Source organism: Salmo salar, chromosome ssa13, assembly GCF_905237065.1.
Source record: "Salmo salar chromosome ssa13, Ssal_v3.1, whole genome shotgun sequence".
Classification (NCBI taxonomy): domain Eukaryota; kingdom Metazoa; phylum Chordata; class Actinopteri; order Salmoniformes; family Salmonidae; genus Salmo; species Salmo salar.
This window is the reverse complement of record NC_059454.1, coordinates 35,815,246-35,838,981: the sequence shown is the minus strand read 5'-3', so window position 1 is coordinate 35,838,981 and position 23,736 is coordinate 35,815,246. Positions and strand designations below refer to the sequence as shown.

At 41.2% G+C, this 23,736-nt stretch overlaps 4 protein-coding genes across 7 annotated transcripts in view; 1 reads left to right on the top strand and 3 right to left on the bottom strand.

Annotated features, from left to right (window-relative positions):
• Positions 1–4,872, bottom strand: part of LOC106567232 (voltage-dependent L-type calcium channel subunit alpha-1D) — a 29,566-nt gene extending 24,694 nt beyond the window's left edge. The window contains exons 1-3 of the mRNA XM_045692751.1: positions 4,860–4,872; positions 1,689–1,908; positions 203–308 (exon numbers count right to left, since the gene is read on the bottom strand). Coding sequence (XP_045548707.1) covers positions 203–308; positions 1,689–1,908; positions 4,860–4,872 — 339 coding nt within the window. The remainder of the gene's footprint in view (positions 1–202; positions 309–1,688; positions 1,909–4,859) is intronic.
• Positions 4,873–7,770: 2,898 nt separating this feature from the next.
• LOC106567233 (PRA1 family protein 2) lies at positions 7,771–9,785 on the bottom strand. Its single transcript, XM_014136275.2, has 3 exons — positions 9,505–9,785; positions 9,043–9,260; positions 7,771–8,909 (listed from the first exon to the last, which is right to left on the bottom strand). The coding sequence occupies exons 1-3, from the start codon at positions 9,783–9,785 to the stop codon at positions 8,770–8,772; spliced, it is 639 nt and encodes a 212-aa protein (XP_013991750.2). The 3' UTR covers positions 7,771–8,769.
• Positions 9,786–9,832: 47 nt separating this feature from the next.
• Positions 9,833–16,809, bottom strand: LOC106567234 (translocase of inner mitochondrial membrane 17B). 4 transcript variants are annotated; one of them, XM_045693216.1, is made up of 7 exons: positions 16,525–16,611; positions 15,863–15,946; positions 15,536–15,635; positions 15,378–15,441; positions 15,033–15,161; positions 14,740–14,850; positions 9,833–10,941 (listed from the first exon to the last, which is right to left on the bottom strand). In XM_045693216.1, exons 3-7 carry the CDS (start codon positions 15,593–15,595, stop codon positions 10,868–10,870), a joined length of 438 nt encoding a protein of 145 aa, XP_045549172.1. In that variant the 5' UTR covers positions 15,596–15,635; positions 15,863–15,946; positions 16,525–16,611; the 3' UTR covers positions 9,833–10,867. The 4 variants fall into 4 exon arrangements, with proteins under 4 accessions (XP_045549172.1, XP_013991751.1, XP_045549170.1 ...); XM_014136276.2 differs by lacking the exon at positions 15,863–15,946 and having other exon boundaries at positions 16,525–16,809; XM_045693214.1 differs by having other exon boundaries at positions 15,536–15,946.
• A 76-nt stretch (positions 16,810–16,885) lies between these two features.
• Positions 16,886–23,736, top strand: pqbp1 (polyglutamine binding protein 1). The gene is given in 7 exon segments (NM_001146422.1): positions 16,886–16,953; positions 17,169–17,236; positions 17,322–17,433; positions 17,578–17,678; positions 18,043–18,225; positions 18,336–18,393; positions 23,218–23,736. Coding segments are annotated over 6 exon segments (687 nt in total). The 5' UTR covers positions 16,886–16,953; position 17,169; the 3' UTR covers positions 23,384–23,736.

Below are 23,736 nucleotides of genomic sequence, written 5' to 3'. Positions count from 1 at the left end.
TCCCAGATGGATTTAGCACTTTAAGAAGTATTCCACTGATTCAACTGCGCCAAGCAAGCTAAATTAATCAGATTTCAAATATCTCTATTTTAACCCAGGTTTGGTCCTCATATAGCACTCCCAAAATAACCCTCTCTTCAGCCTCTATGATCTCCATGACTGACACCTCAGCCTCTGTATCAGCCGCCGTGCACCAACTCACCAGGTTGTGGTTGGTGGAATTGGAGTCCTCCTCAGGGAAGGGTTTAGATACACCCAGGGCCACACAGTTGGCAAATATAGCAAGTAGAATGAAGATATCAAAAGGTCTGCAGGACCACAGTTAAGGGTAAATGCTAAACACCACATTGAATGCATCATTGACTTACAGTTTTTCTCAATCGCGTACAAGCAATTTTGGATCTGTGTTGAAACGTATCTACAGCAGAACAGCAATGATCAAATGCTCAAATACATTTACAGAACTGATCATTTTCTTGCCTTGTACCTGACTTGCATATCTAAGCCCACTTTTTGCAAAACTTTAAATACAAATGTCATCAATGAATACAAAATTCAGTGTTACGTTGGGACTGTGTAGTCTTTATGATTCTTTTTTTCAACATTGTGGACATGCAGAGATGCAGCGATTGAAGTTGGGTTACTTCTAAGTAACTTTGGGTTACTCCTAAGTAATCATCTCCAACATTTTGACCTTCCATTATAGTAGGGCCGTGATGATACCAGTATCACAATATTTTTTCCATGACAAAAATGAAAACACGAAGCATATCTGACCCTTTGGTCCTTTACAAACCTGCTTTATGTAAAATGTTGTGTGCTATAGCTGTAAAATAAATAAATGTGATTCTGGATGACAACAAAATTATATTTGTTTCCAACATTAGGGCAGTTTTCCTAAAGAAGTTAAATCCGCTTCGTGTTTTTTTCCTTGACATGGCACAAACGAGTATTGCAATACTGGTATCATCCCTACATTATGGAGCTTTGCTTTGGTGTGGATTGAGGCCTATACATTCATATCAGTTGAGTTACTCTATTGAAATTACCTTTCCTTATTTCTATTTTGTGTTGCTATGAGCAAACCAGCCTATGATTTGAATACATGGAATTGGATTGTGATGATCACAATAAATGAATCCTGCACACAATGTCCTTATTTAAAATGTTATTTTTTATAAGGAATAATATTTGATTTGACGTGTATGAAATTGTTTGATGAAATATACATAAAAGGAGAGTAGTTGCTCATAATTCTGCACCTTTGGATAGTTGTTCTTCCAGTTCTGATTGTCATGATTTAGTGACGGCAAAGAAAATGTATTGATCTACTGGGATTTTCAAAAGACAGACTTACTTTCTGTTTTGCCTGCTTGGACTCAAGAGATAAGTATGGTTGCACTCTGTTGATAAATGTATTTTGAATTTTGGTGGTATAATATAGTTATGATGAATGTATTTATGTTTTGGCCACTGCATTTTGAAAATGCATTTACTGTTTTGCAAAAGGCCACAGGGTTCTGTGTCTCGTAGACTCTGTTTTGAAAATCAACAACATTTGTTCCTAAAAATGCTTGTACGCGATTGAGATAACTTTAATAGGGTCTCTCAACACAGTAGGGGGTTTAAATGCTCTCACGCACACACACACACACACACACAAAAAAAACACACACACAGAGAGGTACATCATCATTGAAGGATATTTCCATTCAACAAGGGCTAAGGCAGCCATGCGGATGGGGTTACTGAGGGTGAGGCAGCAGAGGGCTCGAGGGGCTCGGAGAGCAGATTTGTTGGCTTGTATCTGCTTCTTCTGTCCACCACCCCTCTTCTTGCCCGAGGCAGCAGAGCCGAGGGTGTCGGACTTGTCCCCGGCAACCGAGCCGGCCAAGGAGATGCCATCCTCTGCAGGAGACAGAGAGAAGATAGTCACCATTCATTTACCAAGTTCATTATCTAGGTTATTGTGATGTAGTTATTAAGCGGCAGGGTAGCCTAGTGGTTAGAGTGTTGGGCTAGTAATCAAAAGGTTGCAAGTTCCAATCCCTGAGCTGACAAGGTACATTCTGCCGCTGAACAAGGGGTAGAATGTTCCTAGGCTATCATTGAAAATAAGAATTTGTTCTTAAATGGCTTGCCTAGTTAAATAAAATAAAAAAACTGAGTGTATAAAATGTTGTGGACCATTTCTTTTCACTTTGTTTTTCAGTCTTCAATATCTATCAAGTGACCTACTCTTTAATATTGTGTCAATTACTCAAAAATTGGCCAATATTCATTGACAGTAATGAAACAAGAGTAAGTAAATAGCCTTGCACGAGCTGGAACGGCTCATAGGAGCAGGAGCCTATCTCCTGTTTCTGTAGCGTGAGGCAGCTTGATGTACAAGTACACCCCCTGGACAGAACGCTAGTACTTCGCAGGGACTTACCCCCAATCTATCTCCTTAATGCTGAGTGCCAAGCAGAGACGCATTGTGTCCCATTTTTACAGTCTTTGGTATGACCCAGCCGAGGATCAAACTCCAAACCTTTCAATCTGAGAGGGGCACTGTAACCACAAGGCCACTGAGATGGCTAATGAAACAACAGTATTATTAACATGTTGGATAAGATTATTGACATGTGGCCAGGGGTTAGGCAGGTATTGGTTTCAGCCTGGACATGATTGGAGTACCTACAAGGTACAGTAATGCATGATAGGCCTACAGATTATATAAAATGTATGATAGGCTTACAGGGTACATTAAGGTATGATAGGCTTACAGGGTACATTAAGGTATGATAGGACTACAGGGTATATTAAGGTATGTTGGGCCTACAGGGTATATTAAGGTATGATAGGCCTATAGGGTACAGTAAGGTATGATAGGCCTATAGGGTACAGTAAGGTATGATAGGCCTATAGGGTACAGTAAGGTATGATAGTTCTACAGGGTATATTAAGGTATGATAGGCCTATAGGGTACATTAAGGTATGATAGGCCTATAGAGTACAATAAGGTATGATAGGCCTATAGGGTACAGTAAGGTGTGATAGGCCTATAGGGTACAGTAAGGTATGATAATGTACCCTGTAGGCCTATCATACCTTACTGTACCCTATAGGCCTATCATACCTTAATGTACCCTATAGGCCTATCATACCTTACTGTACCCTATAGGCCTATCATACCTTATTGTACTCTATAGGCCTATCATACCTTAATGTACCCTGTAGAACTATCATACCTTACTGTACCCTATAGGCCTATCATACCTTAATGTACCCTATAGGCCTATCATACCTTACTGTACCCTATAGGCCTATCATACCTTATTGTACTCTATAGGCCTATCATACCTTAATGTACCCTGTAGGCCTATCACACCTTACTGTACCCTAAGGCCTATCATACCTTATTGTACCCTGTAGGCCCATCATACCTTATTGTACTCTATAGGCCTATCATACCTTAATGTACCCTGTAGGCCTAAGGTATGATAGGCCTATAGGGTACAGTAAGGTGTGATAGGCCTACAGGGTATATTAAGGTATGATAGGCCTATAGGGTACATTAAGGTATGACAGGCCTATAGGGTACATTAAGGTATGATAGGCCTATAGAGTACATTAAGGTATGATAGGCCTATAGGGTACAGTAAGGTGTGATAGGCCTACAGGGTATATTAAGGTATGATAGGCCTATAGGGTACATTAAGGTATGACAGGCCTATAGGGTACATTAAGGTATGATAGGCCTATAGGGTACATCAAGGTGTGATAGGCCTACAGGGTACATTAAGGTATGATAGGCCTATAGGGTACAGTAAGGTATGATAGGCCTACAGGGTACATTAAGGTATGATAGGCCTATAGGGTACAGTAAGGTATGATAGGCCTATAGGGTACAGTAAGGTATGATAGGCCTACAGGGTACATTCATGTATGACAGGCCTATAGGGTACATTAAGGTATGATAGGCCTATAGGGTACATTACGGTATGATAGGCCTATAGGGTACATTAAGGTATGACAGGCCTATAGGGTACATTAAGGTATGACAGGCCTATAGGGTACATTAAGGTATGACAGGCCTATAGGGTACATTAAGGTATGATAGGCCTATAGGGTAAATTAAGGTATGACAGGCCTATAGGGTACATTAAGGTATGACAGGCCTATAGGGTACATTAAGGTATGACAGGCCTATAAGGTACATTAAGGTATGACAGGCCTATAGGGTACATTAAGGTATGACAGGCCTATAGGGTACATTAATGTATGATAGGCCTACATGGAACCATAAGATGCCATATTGAGTAGAACAGCTGTGATAAAAGGGCTGTTTGACAATGTGCCTGCCCACTGCCCCCAGCCACAAGTGTTGGCTATAATTCCTTATTGTGTTTCATGACAATGGTACTGTATGTAGGCCTAATTGGATAATGACACAAAGCTGACAATAGTTGTTATTGAAAGTGACTAGGACTAACGGTTTATGATGTAAGAGATCTTTGAGTTATTATATTAATACATTATATTACAGACATTATGCCCATTGATTCTTGAAGGATATTAAAAGTCTTATGAGTCATACGTACCCTATTATAACCCCAAATCTGAGGTTGTATGACATCATTGTTTGTTGTTTTTGCATTGGCATTTGTAAATAAACAAAGTATAGGTTCAAGATACGTTTAGAATTACAGTATCATGACAATCTCATGGACGTTCAGTCCTTGCATGCACAGCAATGAATGCACACTTTCTCAGCTCCCCCTTACTCCGTTTACAAAACAAAGTCACAGGGTCAGCCGTTTACAAGTACAGATTGGGACCAACCAAAACGACGTTTTGCATTGCCAATATTTTACCTTTTCCTGCCATGTCGCAGTTCAAAACCACGATATGCCTTCAGCTTCAGGGAAAGAGCCACCATCAAATAGTTTTGCAAGTTGCAGTTTGACTGACAACCAATGTTGAAATTGGCTGTGCACCGCGTATTGAAAAACAAAACACGTATAGACAGTTAGCAAGCCATTTCACAATCCTTGTCAGTGCTCCACACCGATAATTGGTCCATCCTTGTCGAATTATTTCTACAGCAATTACTCATGAAATCTGATATTTGTATTTATTGGTCCAATGCAGCAGCATTTTTTTTAACATGTAAGCACAGATAAAAATGTACAAATAATAGTAATAAACTCGTCCCCACACACCCTGCAGGTTGCTAACGATCTGCTGTAGTCAGCCTTGAACTCAGGATTAGAGTAATTGAGCCGTTAAAGGGATGACCGTGAAATCTTTTAAAGGGAGGGTGGAGGGAACGTAGAGGAACTTCTGGTCAGTGTGGTCCATGGATATGATTAATACAATTCTTTAAAAATGGGGACTACTAGACCATCTTGCGCCAAGTCCTTTTGGACGCATTTTCAGCACCATGGACAGCAAGCGATCAGTCACGGACAGACGGAAAAGTGGTGCAGGAGAGTTGCTGCAGTGCACACATTGTGGGGTTTACTTTCCTCGTAAATGTCAACAAAATATTTACCGACGGTAACGTCTATTGGACTCCTCAAAAAAATGTTTTACAGTACATTACAGTAAAGTACACACACTGTACAGAAAAGTATAGTACAGTACTGTACAGTACAGTAGAGCACAGTAGAGTACAGTAAAGTGAAGAAATGTATAGTGTATTGTATTGTACCCTACTTTAATCTAATGTACTCTATTCTACTGAACTAAACTGTACTGTATTCTACTGAATTAAACTATATTGTACTGTACTGTACTCCACTGAATTAAACAATACTCTACTGTAATGTACTGTACCATACTGTACTCTACTCTACTGAATAAAACTCTACTGTATTGTACCGTACCATACTGTACTGTAATCTACTGTGCTCTACTGTACTAAATTGTGCCGTACTGTACTATGATGTTCAAACGTGTGAAAGATAGCCTAGAAGTCTATGATTGTTCAGACTTGGATCTGGTCCATTCTGACCAAATGTGTACTTGTTTGGGTGGGCGGAGCTCATTAAAATATAATATCCAGCATGCTGTGCAAGTATTATTTTGTTTTTTACATTTACATTTTGGTCATTCAGCAGACACTCTTATCAGTACGAACGTAAACAAAACAAAATACATTAGACAAGATGGGATCTTTATGTGTTGGTAAAAATAATTATGCGAGAAATGGCAGTGGAAACGCTTTTATGCACAAATATTTATAAAGTGGTCCTCCCACTCATTTGTATATTTTATCATTAATAACATTAGCATGCTGCACAGAATATTTGGGTCCCCCGTGCTGGCCTCTGCTGACCTCTGCTGGTGCATGTTTCAGTTGTTATTGTGCGACCAGGCAGGATGTACAGTTGTGGTCAAAAGTTTTGAGAATGACACAAATATTAATTTTCACAAAGTCTGCTGCCTCAGATTGTATGATGGCAATTTGCATATACTCCAGAATGTTATTTAGAGTGATCAGATACATTACAATCAACTGCAAAGTCCCTCTTTGCCATGCAAATTAACTGAATCCCCAAAAAACATTTCCACTGCATTTCAGCCCTGCCAAAAAAGGACCAGCTGACATCATGTCAGTAATTCTCTCGTTAACACAGGTGTGAGTGTTGACGAGGACAAGGCTGGAGATCACTCTGTCATGCTGATTGAGTTCGAATAACAGACTGGAAGCTTCAAAAGGAGGGTGGTGCTTGGAATCATTGTTCTTCCTCTGTCAACCATGGTTACCTGCAAGGAAACACATGCCATCATCATTGCTTTGCACAAAAAGGGCTTCACAGGCAAGGATATTGCTGCCAGTAAGATTGCACCTAAATCAACCATTTATCGTATCATCAAGAACTTCAAGGAGAGCGGTTCAATTGTTGTGAAGAAGGCTTCATGGCGCCCAAGAAAGTCCAGCAAGCACCAGGGCCGTCCAGTACAGTACAGAGCTTGCTCAGGAATGGCAGCAGGCAGGTGTGAGTGCATCTGCACACACAGTGAGGTGTAGACTTTTGGAGGATGGCCTGGTGTCAAGAAGGGCAGCAAAGAAGCCACTTCTCTCCAGGAAAAACATCAGGGACAGACTGATATTTGGCAAAAGGTACAGGGATTGGACTGCTGAGGACTGGGGTAAAGTAATTTTCTCGGATGAATCCGCTTTCCGATTGTTTGGGGCATCCGGAAAAAAGCTTGTCCGGAGAAGACAAGGTGAGCGCTACCATCAGTCCTGTGTCATGCCAACAGTAAAGCATCCTGAAACCATTCATGTGTGGGGTTGCTTCTCAGCCAAGGGAGTGGGCTCACTCACAATTTTGCCTAAGAACACAGCCATGAATAAAGAATGGTACCAACACATCCTTCGAGAGAAACTTCTCCCAACCATCCAGGAACAGTTTGGTGATGAACAATGTCATTTCCAGCATGATGGTGCACCTTTCCATAAGGCAAAAGTGATAACTAAGTGGCTCGGGGAACAAAACATCGATATTTTGGGTCCATGGCCAGGAAACTCCCCAGACCTTAATCCCATTGAGAACTTGTGGTCAATCCTCAAGAGGCGGGTGGACAAATAAAACCCCACAAATTCTGACAAACTCCAAGCATTGATTATGCAAGAATGGGCTGCCATCAGTCAGGATGTGGCCCAGCAGTAAATTGACAGCATGCCAGGACAGATTGCAGAGGTCTTGAAAAAGAAATCTAATAATTTAAAATAGGCTGATTGCAGAATAACATAATGACAAGATATTGCAAATGTAAGGTATATTATTTAGTAAATGAAGTGTAAATACATGTTGACAGCATTGTAAAAAAAAAAGCACACATTAAGTCCATAGAAGGCAATGATCAAAGAAATACAAAATATTCTCAATTGAATAGAATTTTACACAATGAAGGCAGACTGACATTATTGTTCTTGGCACCAAATAATGCATGGACAGAGGCATAAATAATCCCGGTAAACCTTCTTGGAATAATAAAATCATAGAAGTAGAATTAATTATATTTCTATGCAAAGCTAACAGTTGTTCCACTGTTGCCCTTCTATCCCAAAACACATTTAAACTTTCAGCTGCATTAAATTGCAAAACCCAACAATAGTAGATGTACAATAACACAAAAAGCAGTGTGGTCAGGAGTCAGAGTAGTGACTCAACAAACACCTTTAGGTTTCTATGTAAAATCATTTCTGTAACCATAACACTGGCGTTAAATCACATTTTAAAAACCATCTTATTGTAGCACTTACAACACACGTCTGTTAGGAGGCCACGTTTACTTCTCAGCGCAGATTTTCAGCTCACAATGTCTTTTTTTATTTCTGAGGATACAATGTAAACTCTATATTAGGAGCTTGTCAAGGGGTGCAAAATGACTTACATTGTGGGGGAAGAACCCACATCAGTTAGCGTGTGCATTACATAGGCCTAATAGATTCCATAGAATTTGCAATCTGTTACACCACTTTTGTGACACTGAGATATCATAATAATCATTGCACCTTTGCTTTACTTCCCTCCTCTCTTCCTCTACTTTTCTTGCACTCTCAGTATGAGAGGCCTCATTCCATTTAAGTCTCTAGCCCCTACCCCTGTGATTACATATCTGGGCAGGACAGGATATATGATGGAACTTAGCTTCATCACCATATTGCTAACATTTATCCATTCCTTTCAGATTTGGGCATACCAAAAGGAGCAATAGGCAAGAGACTGAAATAGAACAGGGCACATATCTCTCCTTTTTCCTCCTCATCTAAGATCCAGCTTCCTGTTCCTGTCCAAGTGACTCCAATAGGAGCCCCATAGGTGTTCTCTTCAGACCAATGCTCTCCAGCTTGTTCTCCAACTTGTTCTTGAGGCTCCGCAGCCTAACAGAGGCGTGGATCAATATCACTGTAACAGCGATAGAGGGAAAGAGAAAATAGAGGTCAGGGGCATAACAAAGGGAGAGGGGGAGAGAGAGATCTATATGTTTACATTGTGGCAACAAGAATGGGGGGAGGTGAAAGAGAGAATAAATACTAACATAAGATGGGGAAGGCTATGCCGAAGAGGAAGACGGCCACTCCCCCAAGCACTGTGAGGAAGAGGTAGCTGGCCCCCAGAATGGCACCCAGGGCCAGGGACGGGTGGTTCCGGCGGAACCGTCTGATGGGGGCCTGATTCTCTGCTGCCCACACAAACCCCATGAATACCAATGTCACAACTGTGGCCCCCAAGAAGAGATTGAAGGGTTGGAAATACCTGTCAGACCAGGAGGGATATAGAGATGGCTGATGTTAGTTGACTTTTCTCTATAGGTTATAACTCATTATGTCCCATTGGACCATGAATCCAATAAAATGTCGATTAGCTAATATGTGATTATGGAACATGGACCCATCACACACATATCCACAGAATTTGTGATGACTCGTACTACAATACAAAAGCAGCTAACAAAAGCAGCTGTGCTTGCATGCAGAAAACGTCCACGTCAGAAACTTACCCTACTATTCCCAGGATAGTCAAAAACGAGACGAAATAGTTGGACTGGTAATACAGCAAGTTGTTTATGATCCGATTGTTCCATCTCTCCAGATTACGAATATCTGGCACGGCGAACTGAGCCGAGCCCAAAACAAAATCATCTAAGGTTCGGATAGGCGGCGGCTGCACGTCCATTTTTTCCATGTTCAATCTAATAACAGACCACATCTCCCATAATTCAAAGCATGGTAGGGGGCGTGTTCGGTTACGGACTTGCGTAGGATAATCAACCGCCCCCATATTGCTGCGTACTTGATTGCATCAGAGGGGATGGATAATAAGCCATACAGAATCAACAATTTAATATTTGTTTCCAGTCAATTACACTGTTAACACTTATTTTTATGCATCATAAATACATTAAAATCAACAAATATGGTACAGCATTGTATACATTATATTTCACATGTTTTGAATGACAAAATAATATCTAATTGTGTCAAAAACCATCTCCATCTCAAGTTGTATTACCATAATAACAAATAAAGAGATGGAGTAGGAAAGTGCTCTGGTTCAACAAAGTGGATAGACCTTATAGTGCTTAGGCGTTGGAAATGTGTGGGAATGCATGGCATAGTAGCAATAAAGGGAGCGAGGTAAACAGCAGAACAAAGAACAGCGGAGCAGAACACATGAGCTGTGAATGTATATGGACATGGCATTCCATTCCAGCCTTCTGAGTTTGCAAATGGAATCAAAAGATTGGTGTGTTTGTGATGTGACCCTGAATCCTTACCGTTATAAGCCTCACAGTTATGAAAGCTGCCATAAGGAGAGGAAATGGAATGATAGTGCAGTTCTCCTCCCTCGGTGCATTACATTTTACAAGCAAAATCAATTACATCAGTTTTGAACAGCATTGATTTCGTCACCCCTGACACTAATTCTAATCCTAAATACAGTCATTACATACTCACACATACCTGTATTAATGCCTATTCATGATTAGCTACCCATTCTATTTCTGTAACTGTGGTTATACAGCACCAAAAGTCTTAGTCACCACAAAATGCTGGTTTTGTGCATAAATTAATCTGATAAATGTGGGTATAACTCAGGACCAGTCAGAAGGAACACTGGTGAACCGATATAGACAAACATATTCAGAAACAAATAACGCAAATAACCTGTAATCTACCCCTGAGGAATAATAACAATAATAAAGTGCATCTACATTCTTATGACCAATGGGAGGATGGAGGCTGGTTCAGGGTGAGGTTGCTTACACCAGTGAGGTCAGGTTTCAGAGCACCCCTCTCCTCTCTAGTCTGAGATTGTCACAGTTCGCAGGGCTGTAGTTAGGCCCAGCAGCTCCATGGAACCTACTGGAACCCAGTCTGCTGTTGGCTGGCATCCTTAGGAGGAAGCTGGCTGGGGTCATCCACAAAGGGACTCGCTGGATAGGAGAAAGAACCATATTTCTACTGTGGTAGTTACTGCTGTGTGGGGGTTTTCAGAGAAATATAACTAGGGTTGTGACATTCATTCAATTCCCATTAAAATGTACAGTACCAGTCAAAAGTTTGGGAACACCTACTCATTCAAGGGTTTTTCTTTATTTTCACTCTTTTCTACACTGTAGAATAATAGTGAAGACATCTTTACCCTGAAATAACACATTTGGAATCATTTAGTAACCAAAAGTGTTGAACAAAATATATTTAATATTTTAGATTCTTCAAAGTAGCCACCCTTTGCCTTCATGACAGCTTTGCACACTCTTGGCATTCTCTCAACCAGCTTCATGAGGAATGCTTTTCCAACAGTCTTGAAGGAGTTCCCACATATGCTAAGCACTTGTTGGCTGCTTTTCCTTCACTCTGCAGTCTAACTCATCCCAAACCATCTCAATTGGCTTGAGGTCGGGTGATTGTGGAAGCTAGGTCATCTGATGCACCACTCCATCACTCTGCTTCTTGGTCAAATAGCCCTTACACAGCCTGGAGGTGTGTTGGGTCATTGTCCTGTTAAAAAACAAATGATAGTCCCACTAAGCTCAAACCAGATGGGATGGCGTATCGCTGCAGAATGCTGTGTAGCAATGCAGGTTAAGTGTGCCTTGAATTCTAAATAAATCAGTGACAGCGTCACCAGAAAATCACCCCCACACCATCACACCTCCTCCTCCATGCTTCCAGTGGGAACCACACATGCGGAGATCATCCGTTCACCTACTCTGCGTCTCACAAAGACACGGCGGTTGGATCACAAAAATAAAAATCTGCTCTTTTTTGTGAAAATGGTTCTAAAATCTTTTTTTTAGGCATGTCCAGAATGTCGCTAGTTCGGCATGACCGAAGTCACTGTTTTTGGTGACAAAAATAGAAATCTGCTATTTTTTGTGAAAATGGTTTTAAAATGTTTGTTTTTTTATAGGCCTGTCCAGAATGTCGCTAATTCGGCATGACCGGAGTCACAGTTTTTTTGTCACAAAAATGAAAAAAAAAAAAAATCCTGCACTTAAAAAAAAAAAATGGTTCTAAAATCTTTTTTTTAGGCATGTCCAGAATGTCGCTAGTTTGGCATGACCGAAGTCACTGTTTTTGGTGACAAAAATGAAAAAAAAATCTGCGCTTTTTGTGAAAATTGTTTTAAAATGTTTTTCTAGGCCTGTCCAGAATGCCGCTAGTTCGGCATGACCGGAGTCACCGTTTTTGGATCACAAAAATAAAAATATGTACTTTTTGTGAAAATTGTTTTAAAATGTTTTTTCTAGGTCTGTCCAGAATGACGCTAGTTCGACATGACCGGAGTCACCAATTTTGGGTCACAAAAATGAAGAAATAAAAAATAGAATTTTTTTGGGAAAATGGTTTTAAAAACTTTTTTTAGGCCTCCAGAATGTCGCTAGTTCGGCATGACCGGAGTCACTGTTTTTGTGTCACGAAAATGAAGAAAAAAAAAATCTGAGCTTTAAAAAAAAATGGTTCTAAAATCTTTTTTTTAGGCATGTCCAGAATGTCGCTAGTTCGGCATGACCGAAATCACTGTTTTTGGTGACAAAAATAGAAATCTGCTATTTTTTGTGAAAATGGTTTCACGCAGTCTCCTCTGAACAGTTGATGTTGAGATGGATCTGTTACTTGAACTCTGTGAAGCATTTATTTGGTCTGCAATCTGAGGTGCAGTTAACTCTAATGAACTTATCCTCTGCAGCAGAGGTAACTCTGGGTCTTCCTTTCCTGTGGCGGTCCTCATGAGAGCCAGTTTTATCATAGCGCTTGATGGTTTTTGCAACTGCACTTAACCCGTTAGGGCTAGGGGGCAGTATTGACACGGCCGGATAAAAAACGTACCCGATTTAATCTGGTTACTACTCCTGCCCAGTAACTAGAATATGCATATAATTATTGGCTTTGGATAGAAAACACCCTAAAGTTTCTAAAACTGTTTGAATGGTGTCTGTGAGTATAACAGAACTCAAATGGCAGGCCAAAACCTGAGAAGATTCCATGCAGGAAGTGGCCTGTCTGACAAGTTGTGTTTCATCTTGGCTCTTTTTATTGAAGACTGAGGATCTTTGCTCTAACGTGACACTTCCTACGGCTCCCATAGGCTCTCAGAGCCCGGGAAAAAGCTGAACGATATCGAGGCAGCCTCTGGCTGAAACACATTATCGCTTTTGCCAAGTGGCCGATCAGAGTACTATGGGCTTATGCGCGTGCCCGAGTCGACCGAATGCTTTATTTTCTTTCGTCCGTTTACCTAAACGCAGATTCCCGGTCGGAATATTATCGCTTTTTGAGAAAAATGAGAAAAATGGCATAAAAATTGATTTTAAACAGCGGTTGACATGCTTCGAAGTACGGTAATGGAATATTTAGAATTTTTTTGTCACGAATTGCGCCATGCTCGTCACCCTTATTTACCCTTTCGGATAGTGTCTTGAACGCACGAACAAAACGCCGCTGTTTGGATATAACTATGGATTATTTTGAACCAAACCAACATTTGTTATTGAAGTAGAAGCCCTGGGAGTGCATTCTGACGAAGACAGCAAAGGTAATAAAATGTTTCTTATAGTAAATCTGACTTTGGTGAATGCTAAACTTGCTGGGTGTCTAAATAGCTAGCCCTGTGATGCCGGGCTATCTACTGAGAATATTGCAAAATGTGCTTTCACCGAAAAGCAATTTTAAAAATCGGACATACCGAGTGCATAGAGGAGTTCTGTATCTATAATTCTTAAAATAATTGTCACCGGCAGTGTTCGGTGGGAATGCTAGTCACATGCTAATGTAAAAAGCTGGTTTTTGATATAAATATGAACTTGATTGAACAAAACATGCATGTATTGTATAACATAATGTCCTAGGGTTGTCATCTGATGAAGATCATCAAAGGTTAGTGCTGCATTTAGCTGTGGTTTGGGTTTATGTGACATTATATGCTAGCTTGAAAAATGGGTGTCTGATTATTTCTGGCTGGGTACTCTGCTGACATAATCTAATGTTTTGCTTTCGTTGTAAAGCCTTTTTGAAATCGGACAGTGTGGTTAGATTAACGAGAGTCTTGTCTTTAAAATGGTGTAAAATAGTCATATGTTTGAAAAATTGAAGTTTTTGCATTTTTGAATAACGCGCCACGGGATTACACTGGCTATTACGTAGGTGGGACGATTTGGTGCCACCTACCCTAGAGAGGTTAAGAAACTTTTAAAGTTCTTGAAATGTTCCGTATTGACTGACCTTCATGTCTTAAAGTAATGATGGACTGTCATTTCTCTTCACTTATGTGAGCTGTTCTTGCCATAATATGGACTTGGTCTTTTACCAAATAGGACTATCTTCTGTAAACCACCCCAATTGATTGGCTCAAAGAAATTCCACCAATTAACTTTTAACAAGGCACACCTGTTAATTGAAATGCATTCCAGGTGACTACCTCATGGAGCTAGTTGAGAGAATGCAAAGAGTGTGCAAAGCTGTCATCAAGGCAAAGGGTGACTACTTTAAATAATCTCAAATATATTTTGATTTGTTTAACACTTTTTTGGTTACTACATGATTCCATATGTTATTTCACTATTATTCTACTACGTAGAAAATAGTAAAAATACAGAAAAACCCTGGAATTAGTAGGTGTGTCCAAACGTTTGACTGACCTGACTGCACTGCTTGATTTGACTGCATACAGAGTTCAGTCAAATCAGGCTTCTACAACGGTTCCAGGGATGTCTCTTAACATTACTTACGGTTCTGAAACTGCTGTGCGGTGTATCTGGTGAGAAGGATCCCAAAGCCCTCGATCAAGGCCAACAGGATGCCCCCCATCATGGCTGACCCCACCATAGCCAAAGGCCCACCTGAGGAGAGCACAAAGCCAACAGTCAAGCCCTTGAGCTAATCTGACTTTGTTGGGTGGGTGGGGCAAGATGGTCAAGCAGGAGGTGGAGATCAGAGGGTCTTCAAAAAAAAATGAAATATACTAAATCTGTTACATGTTGAATAAATGTATTGTCAAATTAATGTTTGTCTCAACACTCACTGCGTGCAGCCAGGACTGCCCCAGTCATCGCCCCACTAGTTATAGAGTTCCAGGGGTCCTCTTTCCCTCGAATACGGACCAGACCACAGTCGATTGTAGAGAAGAGTCCACCCCACACAGCAAAGCTACCTGCAGGAACATCACATACACCGTTAGTGATATATAGGGCTGGCACAATTACTGTATAACGTGTAACCAACGGTTATGGATAAAGACCATCATGAAAATAAAATAACCATCATAACCAGCTGACTGATGACGGGACGGCCGGCATTCGTGATGATGAATGGTGTTTGTACTTTGTGCAGTACAAGAGAGAACTATTGTAAAGACAGTGACCCTTACCGCCGATCTGTGGAGCTCTTAATCTCACAGCATTGGCGCTACCTTTTAGTCTATGCCGAAAGCCCTGTGCAGAGATGGAGACATTTCTTATCGATCACTGTTCTTATATTGATCTTAAAATATCTTTCATAAGCTAAGAGAGACTCTTTCAAACTCACCACAGGAGCATTCCGAAAGCCCTTGACTGACTGGAACACCCCTCCGCCGATGGCCCCCATGGTGAACGCACCACCACAGTCATCTACTATTCTCCAGGGACTGAGAAGTGTGTGTAAAGGCCATGGGTAAATAAACCACAATACAGATATATTAACGAGAAATCACATGTCTATCTATGCATAAATATGTAGGCCTATTACTGGTATATAAACGATTTACCTAATATACTGTAGCGACCCGCTTGGACAGTTATATGCCTGTGTTCTGATGTGTGGTTATCAGGGTACGTTTATCAGTGTGCTCTGGGTTTGGCGGATCCAGCATACCTGCATACATACCAGTCCCCCTTGCTGTCTGCCAATCAAAGGAATGCCTGGAATGTTTCAGTGCCAGGCATCCTTGTGTGAGTTCTGGTTAATAAAACGTTCAATTTGAAAACGCCATCCTCTGTTGTGGACATTCTTTCATGTATGAGCTATCAAGGTCTTTACAATACTATAACTATCTACCTAATACTAGTTAATAGTAATATTAGCTTGGTTACGAATTATAAACCATTAACAAACCTTTTATAAAGATCATTTATAATGGCGAGTTTAAAGCAAGAACCAGTGTAAGCGCCAGTTTTGTCACATCATTTACTAGACCTAAATCTTCCACATCCTTAGACAATGTCTAGCGAGCTAGCTATGCTTGGCTAGTTGTAGCAATGTTACGCAACACGTTTAGCAAGCTAGCTAAGGTTAAGTTACTGCTAGCGGACAAAACTCCACTCCATGGTGAAGGAACTTCGTCAAAAACTTCCTTCATCATGGATGGAGTGGAGTTTAGTCTGCTGGTTAGCTAATTCAACCATCATTTGCGTAATGACTCTGGCATAAAAGGCATAATAAGCATTATGGTGAAGCAGAAAAGTATGTTGGCTAAAGAGAGATAGCACCAACATTGACAACTGTCTACTTAATTGTCTGTCTGAAATGTACTTTACCAAGGTTCACGGGCATATTCCTCCATGTTTGTTGTTGCTGTCCGTGCTATGACGACACATTTCTGAGACTAATACCACAATCGAAACAATCGGGAACAGGAAAAAATGGGAATTTCGACCAAAGGGCGTTCAAAACAACTGGGAACTCGGGAAAAAATTAGCTCCGATTGGGAAAAAACAATTTGAACGGTCATTCAACTCGGAATTCTAACACAGGAACTCGGGCCTCTTTCTAGAGCTCCGACTTTCCGACCTGAAGACCACTGACGTCAGGATTTGATCTCGTATGTTTCCGAATTCCCAGCTATTTTGAACGCGGCAACCGACTCACTCCCCCAAGTAATGACGCAATCAGTGTGCGCTTGAGCTGTGTGACTGGCTAGATTTCGATCCACATCTGAACTAAAGTAAGGACACATTTGGATGCAGGTAATTATAAACGGGTATTCACATTTGATTACATTAACGTTTTCCCTATACGACTAATTTTGATTGGCTGCAAACGTTAGTTAGCTAGCCACTGACGGTGGGTAGCGAGTGAGGTAGCTAGCTACACGTTAGAAAATAGTATGTATGGCTAGTTAGCTAGTTTGGTACCATCGACTCAACGGGCTATAACGTTAATTGTTCATTTTCTCCTGTAGGATGCCTCTGCCCCCGGCGTTACTGGCTCGCCTAGCCAAAAGAGGGATTCTTAAGCACTCAGATCAAGGTATGGCTACAACAACAAATAAATAATGTTTACTCACTGCAAAAATGCTAGCTGGTAGGTAAAATTTTTCACGTCCTGTCTCTAGATGCGGATGAGGAGATCATTGCTGAAGACTATGATGACAACAATGTAGATTATGAGGCCACTGCCCGTGAGAATTTACCTCCCAACTGGTACAAAGTATTTGACCCTATTTGGTAAGCACTCTTTTTCAGATTCTCCACTAAACATGTAAATTGCACAACACCTATTGGGTATGGCTAGCGGACAGCAGCTATTATGGAGTGATTTGTTTTTGGTTGTGGACTGACTTTAAAATCCCATGTATTTTCTATCCTTAGTGGTCTGCCATACTACTGGAATGTGGAATCTGACCTGGTTGCCTGGCTGTCCCCAACTGACCCCACATCTGTGATAACCAAAGCTGCCAAGAAGTCAAGGGGTAAGAAGAGTTCTAGCTTGACCACCCAGTAGAGCGGAGACTGTTTAATGTATTTAGGATGGATTTGATTCTGACAATCTTGGTCTTGCTGCTGCTCCAGTTTCAACTGCTCTGCCTACGGCTATGGAACCCTAACCAGTTCACCGGATGTGCTACCTTGTCCCGGACCTGCTGTTTTTGACTCTCTTTCTATCGTAGCTGCTGTCTGTAACTCTGAATGCTCGGCTATGAAAAGCCAACTGGGTTTTAGGCTGGCTTTCTGTATAGCACTTTGTGACATCGGCTGATGTAAAAAGGGCTTTATAAATACATTTGATTGATTGATCTTACTTACTGAAATATTCTCTGTGTTTCTATCTTACAGCAGAGGTTGCGGAGGACAGAGGAGAGAGACAAATTGAGAAGCCAGACAGAGAAAGGGAGCGAGAGAGGGACAAAGATCGGGAACCAGAAATGGAGAGGGAAAGAGGGAGGAATGATGGGAGGGAAAGAGACAGGCGGATGCAGAGGAGAGAAGACTTTGCTCCCTACAGCAAGAACAAACGAGGTAAAGATTCATAACTTGCATCTCTTGCTCAAAACAAATATTGCAGCCATACCCAAATCAAATGGCTTATGTACACTTGCTAACAGGTTTCTGTAAACTGTATTTTGCAGGGAGGAAGGATGAGGAGATGGACCCAATGGATCCCAGTGCTTATTCTGATGCTCCCAAGTAAGGCCACTGACCCAATCATTCATTGCTACCTTTCCTTGCATCATAAGCTTATGTCCATTGTCAGAAATCCCTGGCACTCTTTTTCTCCTGCCCTGTATGTAGGGCTGTGGTGGTCATCAAATTATGTCAACTGGTAACTGTCATGCAAATAACTGCCGTCGCACGGTAATTGACCATTAATTAACATAAACACAATTACCATAGCCTACAAGCCACTGATCCGGACCTTTGGAACATCTACATTTTAAAGTGTTGTCAATCCATTTAATATTGCCTACACCATCTCAATAAATTTTGGGCAGTTCTAAATAAATATTATATGAAGTAAATGTAGCCTATTTCGGAAGAATAGAATAGCATATTCTGAGTCATCCTTATGTTAGGCCCTGATCTGGCTATGCCATATGGCTGTGGGCTACACTAGTTCATTTAGCAGGCAAGATTGCTTATACTTCCTGTGGCATTATTTTATAGTAAGAACAATACAATTGAACATCGCTAAATAAAATAGAAAGGAGTGCGCACATATATTGGCATTCCACATGAGAAAGGTTGCCGACTCCTCGTGTAGCCTATTACCGGCAACTTCAGGAGAATAATGGCAGAATCTGCGAATGTCAGCGGGAGGAGAATAGTTGGGTCAGGTTTTTTTACTTCTGGTTATCAAGATCTATCTAGATCTCTGGCGCCCTCTTGAGGCATCAAACCGTAAGCTTAAAGCATCAGACAAGCTCAATGCATTTAGTTGGTTTTATTAAAACATATAGGGTGTGTCTATATATAGAGAAATACACTTTACACATTTCGGCTCATCGATTGGTCAAAAGAACAGACTACTTTTGGTCGACCAAGATTTTTTTTTTGTCGGGGATAAGCCCTAAAATTAAGCATATAGGAGGACCTGTTTCAAATGATCACTTTATTTTTGTGTTGAGTGGTTAATAAAGTGATCATTTGAAACAGGTCCTCCTATATGCCTAAGTTTATACCACAGGTATGACAAAACATGTATTTTTACTGTTCTAATTATGTTTGTAACCAGTTTTTAATAGCCAAAAGGGACCTTGGGGGTTTGTGGTATATGGCCAATATGTGAGGGCTGTATCCAGGCACTCCGTATTGCGTTGTGCATAAGACCAGCCCTTAGCCGTGGTATATTGGCCATATACCACACCCCTCATGCATTATTGCTTTATTTTATAGGAAGTAACTGTAAAAGTACTACTGGTGATATATGTAATGGGGAATTGACATACACTAGTTATGAAACAATGAATGTGCACAATTTGGCTGGAGAGAGTGCATTCTGGAGAGAGTTGTGCATCTGCGGTCAATCTGACATCTGCATCGGCCATGCAGCATTTACGGTGATATGGCCTCAACAGAAGTCAGGTCATTCATGCTTCTTGCGCTTCACGGGGCAGTGCAGAGCTGTTATCAAGGAAGTGAGTTTGTGTTTATACAGGATGTACTGCCCCCACCTACCATCAACCAATCATGTCAATGCGGCGCTATACAGTGCCCTCTGTATTGTTACAATATTAGGGAGGCGCATGGCGATGCGCTACAGAGCTCTATTTGGCCTATGGAGACTCACAATTGCATCATAACCTCCATATGGAGCCTCCGACCACATTTTTGAATCAAGCATAAATGTTTTTTTTGTCTAGGCCTCCAATGGATTCATTCACTGAGATGGCTGCAAATTTATATAGTGCATTCAGAAAGTATTCAGACCCCTTGACTTTTTCCACATTTTGTTAAGTTACAGCCTTATTCTAAAATGGATTCAATTGTTTCTTTTATCTCATAAATCTACACACAATACCCCATAATGATAAAGCAAAAACGTTTTTATTTTTTACATTTTTGCAAATGTATAAAAAACCAATTGAAATCACATTTACATAAGTATTCCGACCCTTTACTCAGTACTTTGTGGAAGCACCTTTGGCAGCGATTACAGCCCCAAGTCTTCTTGGGTATGACCCTACAAGCTTGGCACACCTGTATTTGTGGAGTTTCTCCCAAACTCCAAGCAGGCTGTCATGTGCCTTTGACTGAGGAGTGGCTTCCGTCTGGCCACTCTACCATAAAGATCTGATTGGTGGAATGCTGCAGAGATGGTTGTCCTTCTGAAAGGTTTTCCCATCTCCACAGAGGAACTCTGGAACTCTGTCAGGGTGACCATCTGGTTCTTGGCCACCTCCCTGACCAAGGCCCTTCTCTCCTGATTGGTCAGGCGAGTTTTGGTGGTTCCAAACTTTTTCCATTTAAGAATGATGGAGGCCACTGTGTTCTTGGGGACCTTCAATGCTGCAGAAATGTTTTGGTACCCTTCCCCAGATCTGTGCCAGTCTCGGCGCTCTAACGACAATTCCTTCGGCCTTTTTGCTCTGACATGCACGGTCAACTGTGGGACCTTATATAGACAGGTGTGTGCCTTTCCAAATCATGTCCAATCAATTGAATTTACCACAGGTGGACTCCAAGTTGTAGAAACATCTCAAGGATGATCAATGGAAACGGGATGCACCTGAGCTCAATTTCAAGTCTCATAGCAAAGGGTCTGAATACTTATGTAAATAAGGTTTGTTTTTCATTACATTTGCAAAAATATCTAAAAACAAGTTTTTGCTTTGTCATTATGGGGTATTGTGTGTAGATTGAGGGGGGTTAAAAAATAATTGTATCCATTTTAGAATAAGGCTGTAACGTAACAAAATGTGGGAAAATGGAAGGGGTCTGAATACTTTCCGAATGCACTGTATGTGTGAAATAATTTTTTAGAATGGTCTACAAAAAAACGTGTCATCAATAGCCTACTTGAATGGAGGAAGCGCTTCACGCAGTTACGTTTTTAATATGCCTGGTAGGCTACAGCTGTTGTAAAGCGGATTAATGTGCTTAATTTTAAGAATTGAGTAATAAATATAGCAGCATGAGAAAGCTTGGAAACTCTTTGAAATAGTGGCCAGTCAAAACAATTTTACACGCGATTGTGTAATGACTTGGCTTATAAGAACACGTCTCACTAGGCTCTGTAGGCCATGGGCTTTCCAACGCTGTTCAGGGGTCCTATGTCTATAGGCTACGCTTAGTTATTTGGCCACTTTAGTTGTGATACGAACCTTTTCAAAACATGTATGCCTAGGCTAGCTACAAAAATGCATGTGCTGTTTCTTGCCTTAGACTGCACACGCTGGGAAAGTGAGGATATTCTCACCTATCAGACTATTCTCAATTTAATATTTTCCTTACATATACTAAGTAATATATGTTTGAAATTAGTTATGACTTAGAATGGGTCATTATCATGGACCCTAATGTGACCAATAACATTTTATTGGTAACATACACGTGGTTAGCAGATGTTATTGCGCGAGTAGCGAAATGCTTGTGCTTCTAGTTCCGACAGTGCAGTAATATCTAACAAGTAATCTAACAATTCCCCAACAACTACCTAATACACACAAATCTAAGTAAAGGGATGGAATAAGAATATACACATATAATATATTGATGAGCAACTACCGAGCGGCATAGGCAAGATGCAATAGATGGTATAAAATACAGAATATACATATGGGATGAGAATGCAAGATACGTAAACATTAAAGTTGCATTATTAAAGTGGCATTATTAAAGTGACTAGTGATCCATTTATTAAAGTGGCCAATGATTTCAAGTCTGTATGTAGGCAGCATAATAGCGAATGGAGGACGCTTCTCCTGCGGTTCGTTTTCATGCCAGCCAGGCAGGCTTCTCCGGTTGTTTATTTATTTAACTAGGCAAGTCAGTTAAGAACAAATTCTTATTTACAATGACGGCCTAGACCGGCCAAACCCTAACGACGATGGGCCAATTGTGCGCCGCCCAATGGGACTCCCAATCACGGCCGGTTGTGATACGGCCTGGAATTGAACCAGGTCTGTAGTGATGCCTCTAGCACGATGCAGTGCCTTAGACTCGGGAGTGAAGCAATGTGCTTAATATTAGGAAAGTGGAAATATAGTAATCCTAGTGGTGTTGGAGGGCCAGTAGGAGGCACTCTTTCCTCTGGTCTAAAAAAAAATATCCCAATGCCCATGGCAGTGATTGGGGACATTGCCCTGTGTAGGGTGCCGTCTTTTGGATGGGACGTTAAACGGGTGTCCTGGCTCTCTGTGGTCACTAAAGATTCCATGGCACTTATCGTAAGAGTAGGTGTGTTAACCCCGATGTCCTGGCTAAATTCCCAACCTGGTCTTCATACTGTACTATCATGGCCACCTAATCATCCCCAGCTTTCAATTGGTTCATTCATCCCCCCCCCCTCCTCTGAAACTATTCCCCAGGTCGTTGCTGTAAATGACAACGTGTTCTCAGTCAACTTACCTGCTTAAATAAGGGTTAAATAAAAAAGCCTATGGGATCCTCTTTTGTAAGAGGCCATTAACTCAGTTCTAACGCTATTGCATAGCATATAGAAATATTGTGAAACATGGGCTACAGAAACACTTATTTCATGCCATGCATCAACCAGCTATTAGGAGCTGGCTTTAGCCGCTCACTCTGAATGTCAGGGCTCTCATTAAGAGTTTGATTTGATTGCATTTTCAGTGACGTCAGTGTTTAGAGGGACAATGGAGCAATGAGTACCCGGCCATTATCAAGTTTGGTAGGCTACTAATGACCAACGGCATTCAGAGTGCAGTGTTGAAGAAACCTAGCTACCGTGACTCAATAGTCACGTGGAAATTTAACTGCGGTCATGACTCGTAACACGGTCACTGTAACAGCCTTTCTGCATGCATCTAAAATGTATTTTTATCTACACAGGGGCAATTGGTCCACTGGCTTGCCCAAGCGTAATGAGGCGAAGACGGGGGCAGACACCACGGCAGCAGGGCCTCTGTTCCAGCAGCGGCCGTACCCCAGCCCTGGAGCTGTACTCAGGGCCAACGCAGCCAATAAAAAGCCCCCCAGTGATGATGACGACGACTGACCACAGGGGTTCACACTCAGCAGGAAACACAACTGTGGGCTCCTTGCCTGCTACGTTTGGATGAAGTTACCTTTCTATTCTCAGTCTATACTCTACATGGAATGTGAGACCCCTGCTGACAAAGCTTATCTGGTGAGGCGGAAACAAGTTGTGCTTCTGCACGTGTAAATATTACTTGGTATTCTTTTGGTATGACTGGAATGTTAACTGTAGCCTACCATTGATCATCAGATGAGTGGCATTTGCTAAATAAATGCTAAATAAATGACTTGTGCTGTTTTTTTCCCCTTTTGAAAAGAGGCTACATGTGCAATGCTATTGCAGTAATAATGGCAAATAAAGGGCATCATTCT

Excerpts from the sequence above, each read along its gene's own strand:
- LOC106567233 (XM_014136275.2), bottom strand. The coding sequence starts at position 9,785 with ATGGGGGCGGTTGATTATCCTACGCAAGTCCGTAACCGAACACGCCCC. Across the intron at positions 9,261-9,504 it reads ACTATCCTGGGAATAGTAGG|GTATTTCCAACCCTTCAATC; the intron begins GTAAGTTTCTGA and ends CTGGTCTGACAG. Across the intron at positions 8,910-9,042 it reads CATAGCCTTCCCCATCTTAT|TGATATTGATCCACGCCTCT; the intron begins GTTAGTATTTAT and ends TCGCTGTTACAG.
- LOC106567234 (XM_014136276.2), bottom strand. The coding sequence starts at position 16,550 with ATGGAGGAATATGCCCGTGAACCTTG. Across the intron at positions 15,162-15,377 it reads AAGAGCTCCACAGATCGGCG|GTAGCTTTGCTGTGTGGGGT; the intron begins GTAAGGGTCACT and ends ATGTTCCTGCAG. Across the intron at positions 14,851-15,032 it reads GGCAGTCCTGGCTGCACGCA|GTGGGCCTTTGGCTATGGTG; the intron begins GTGAGTGTTGAG and ends TGCTCTCCTCAG.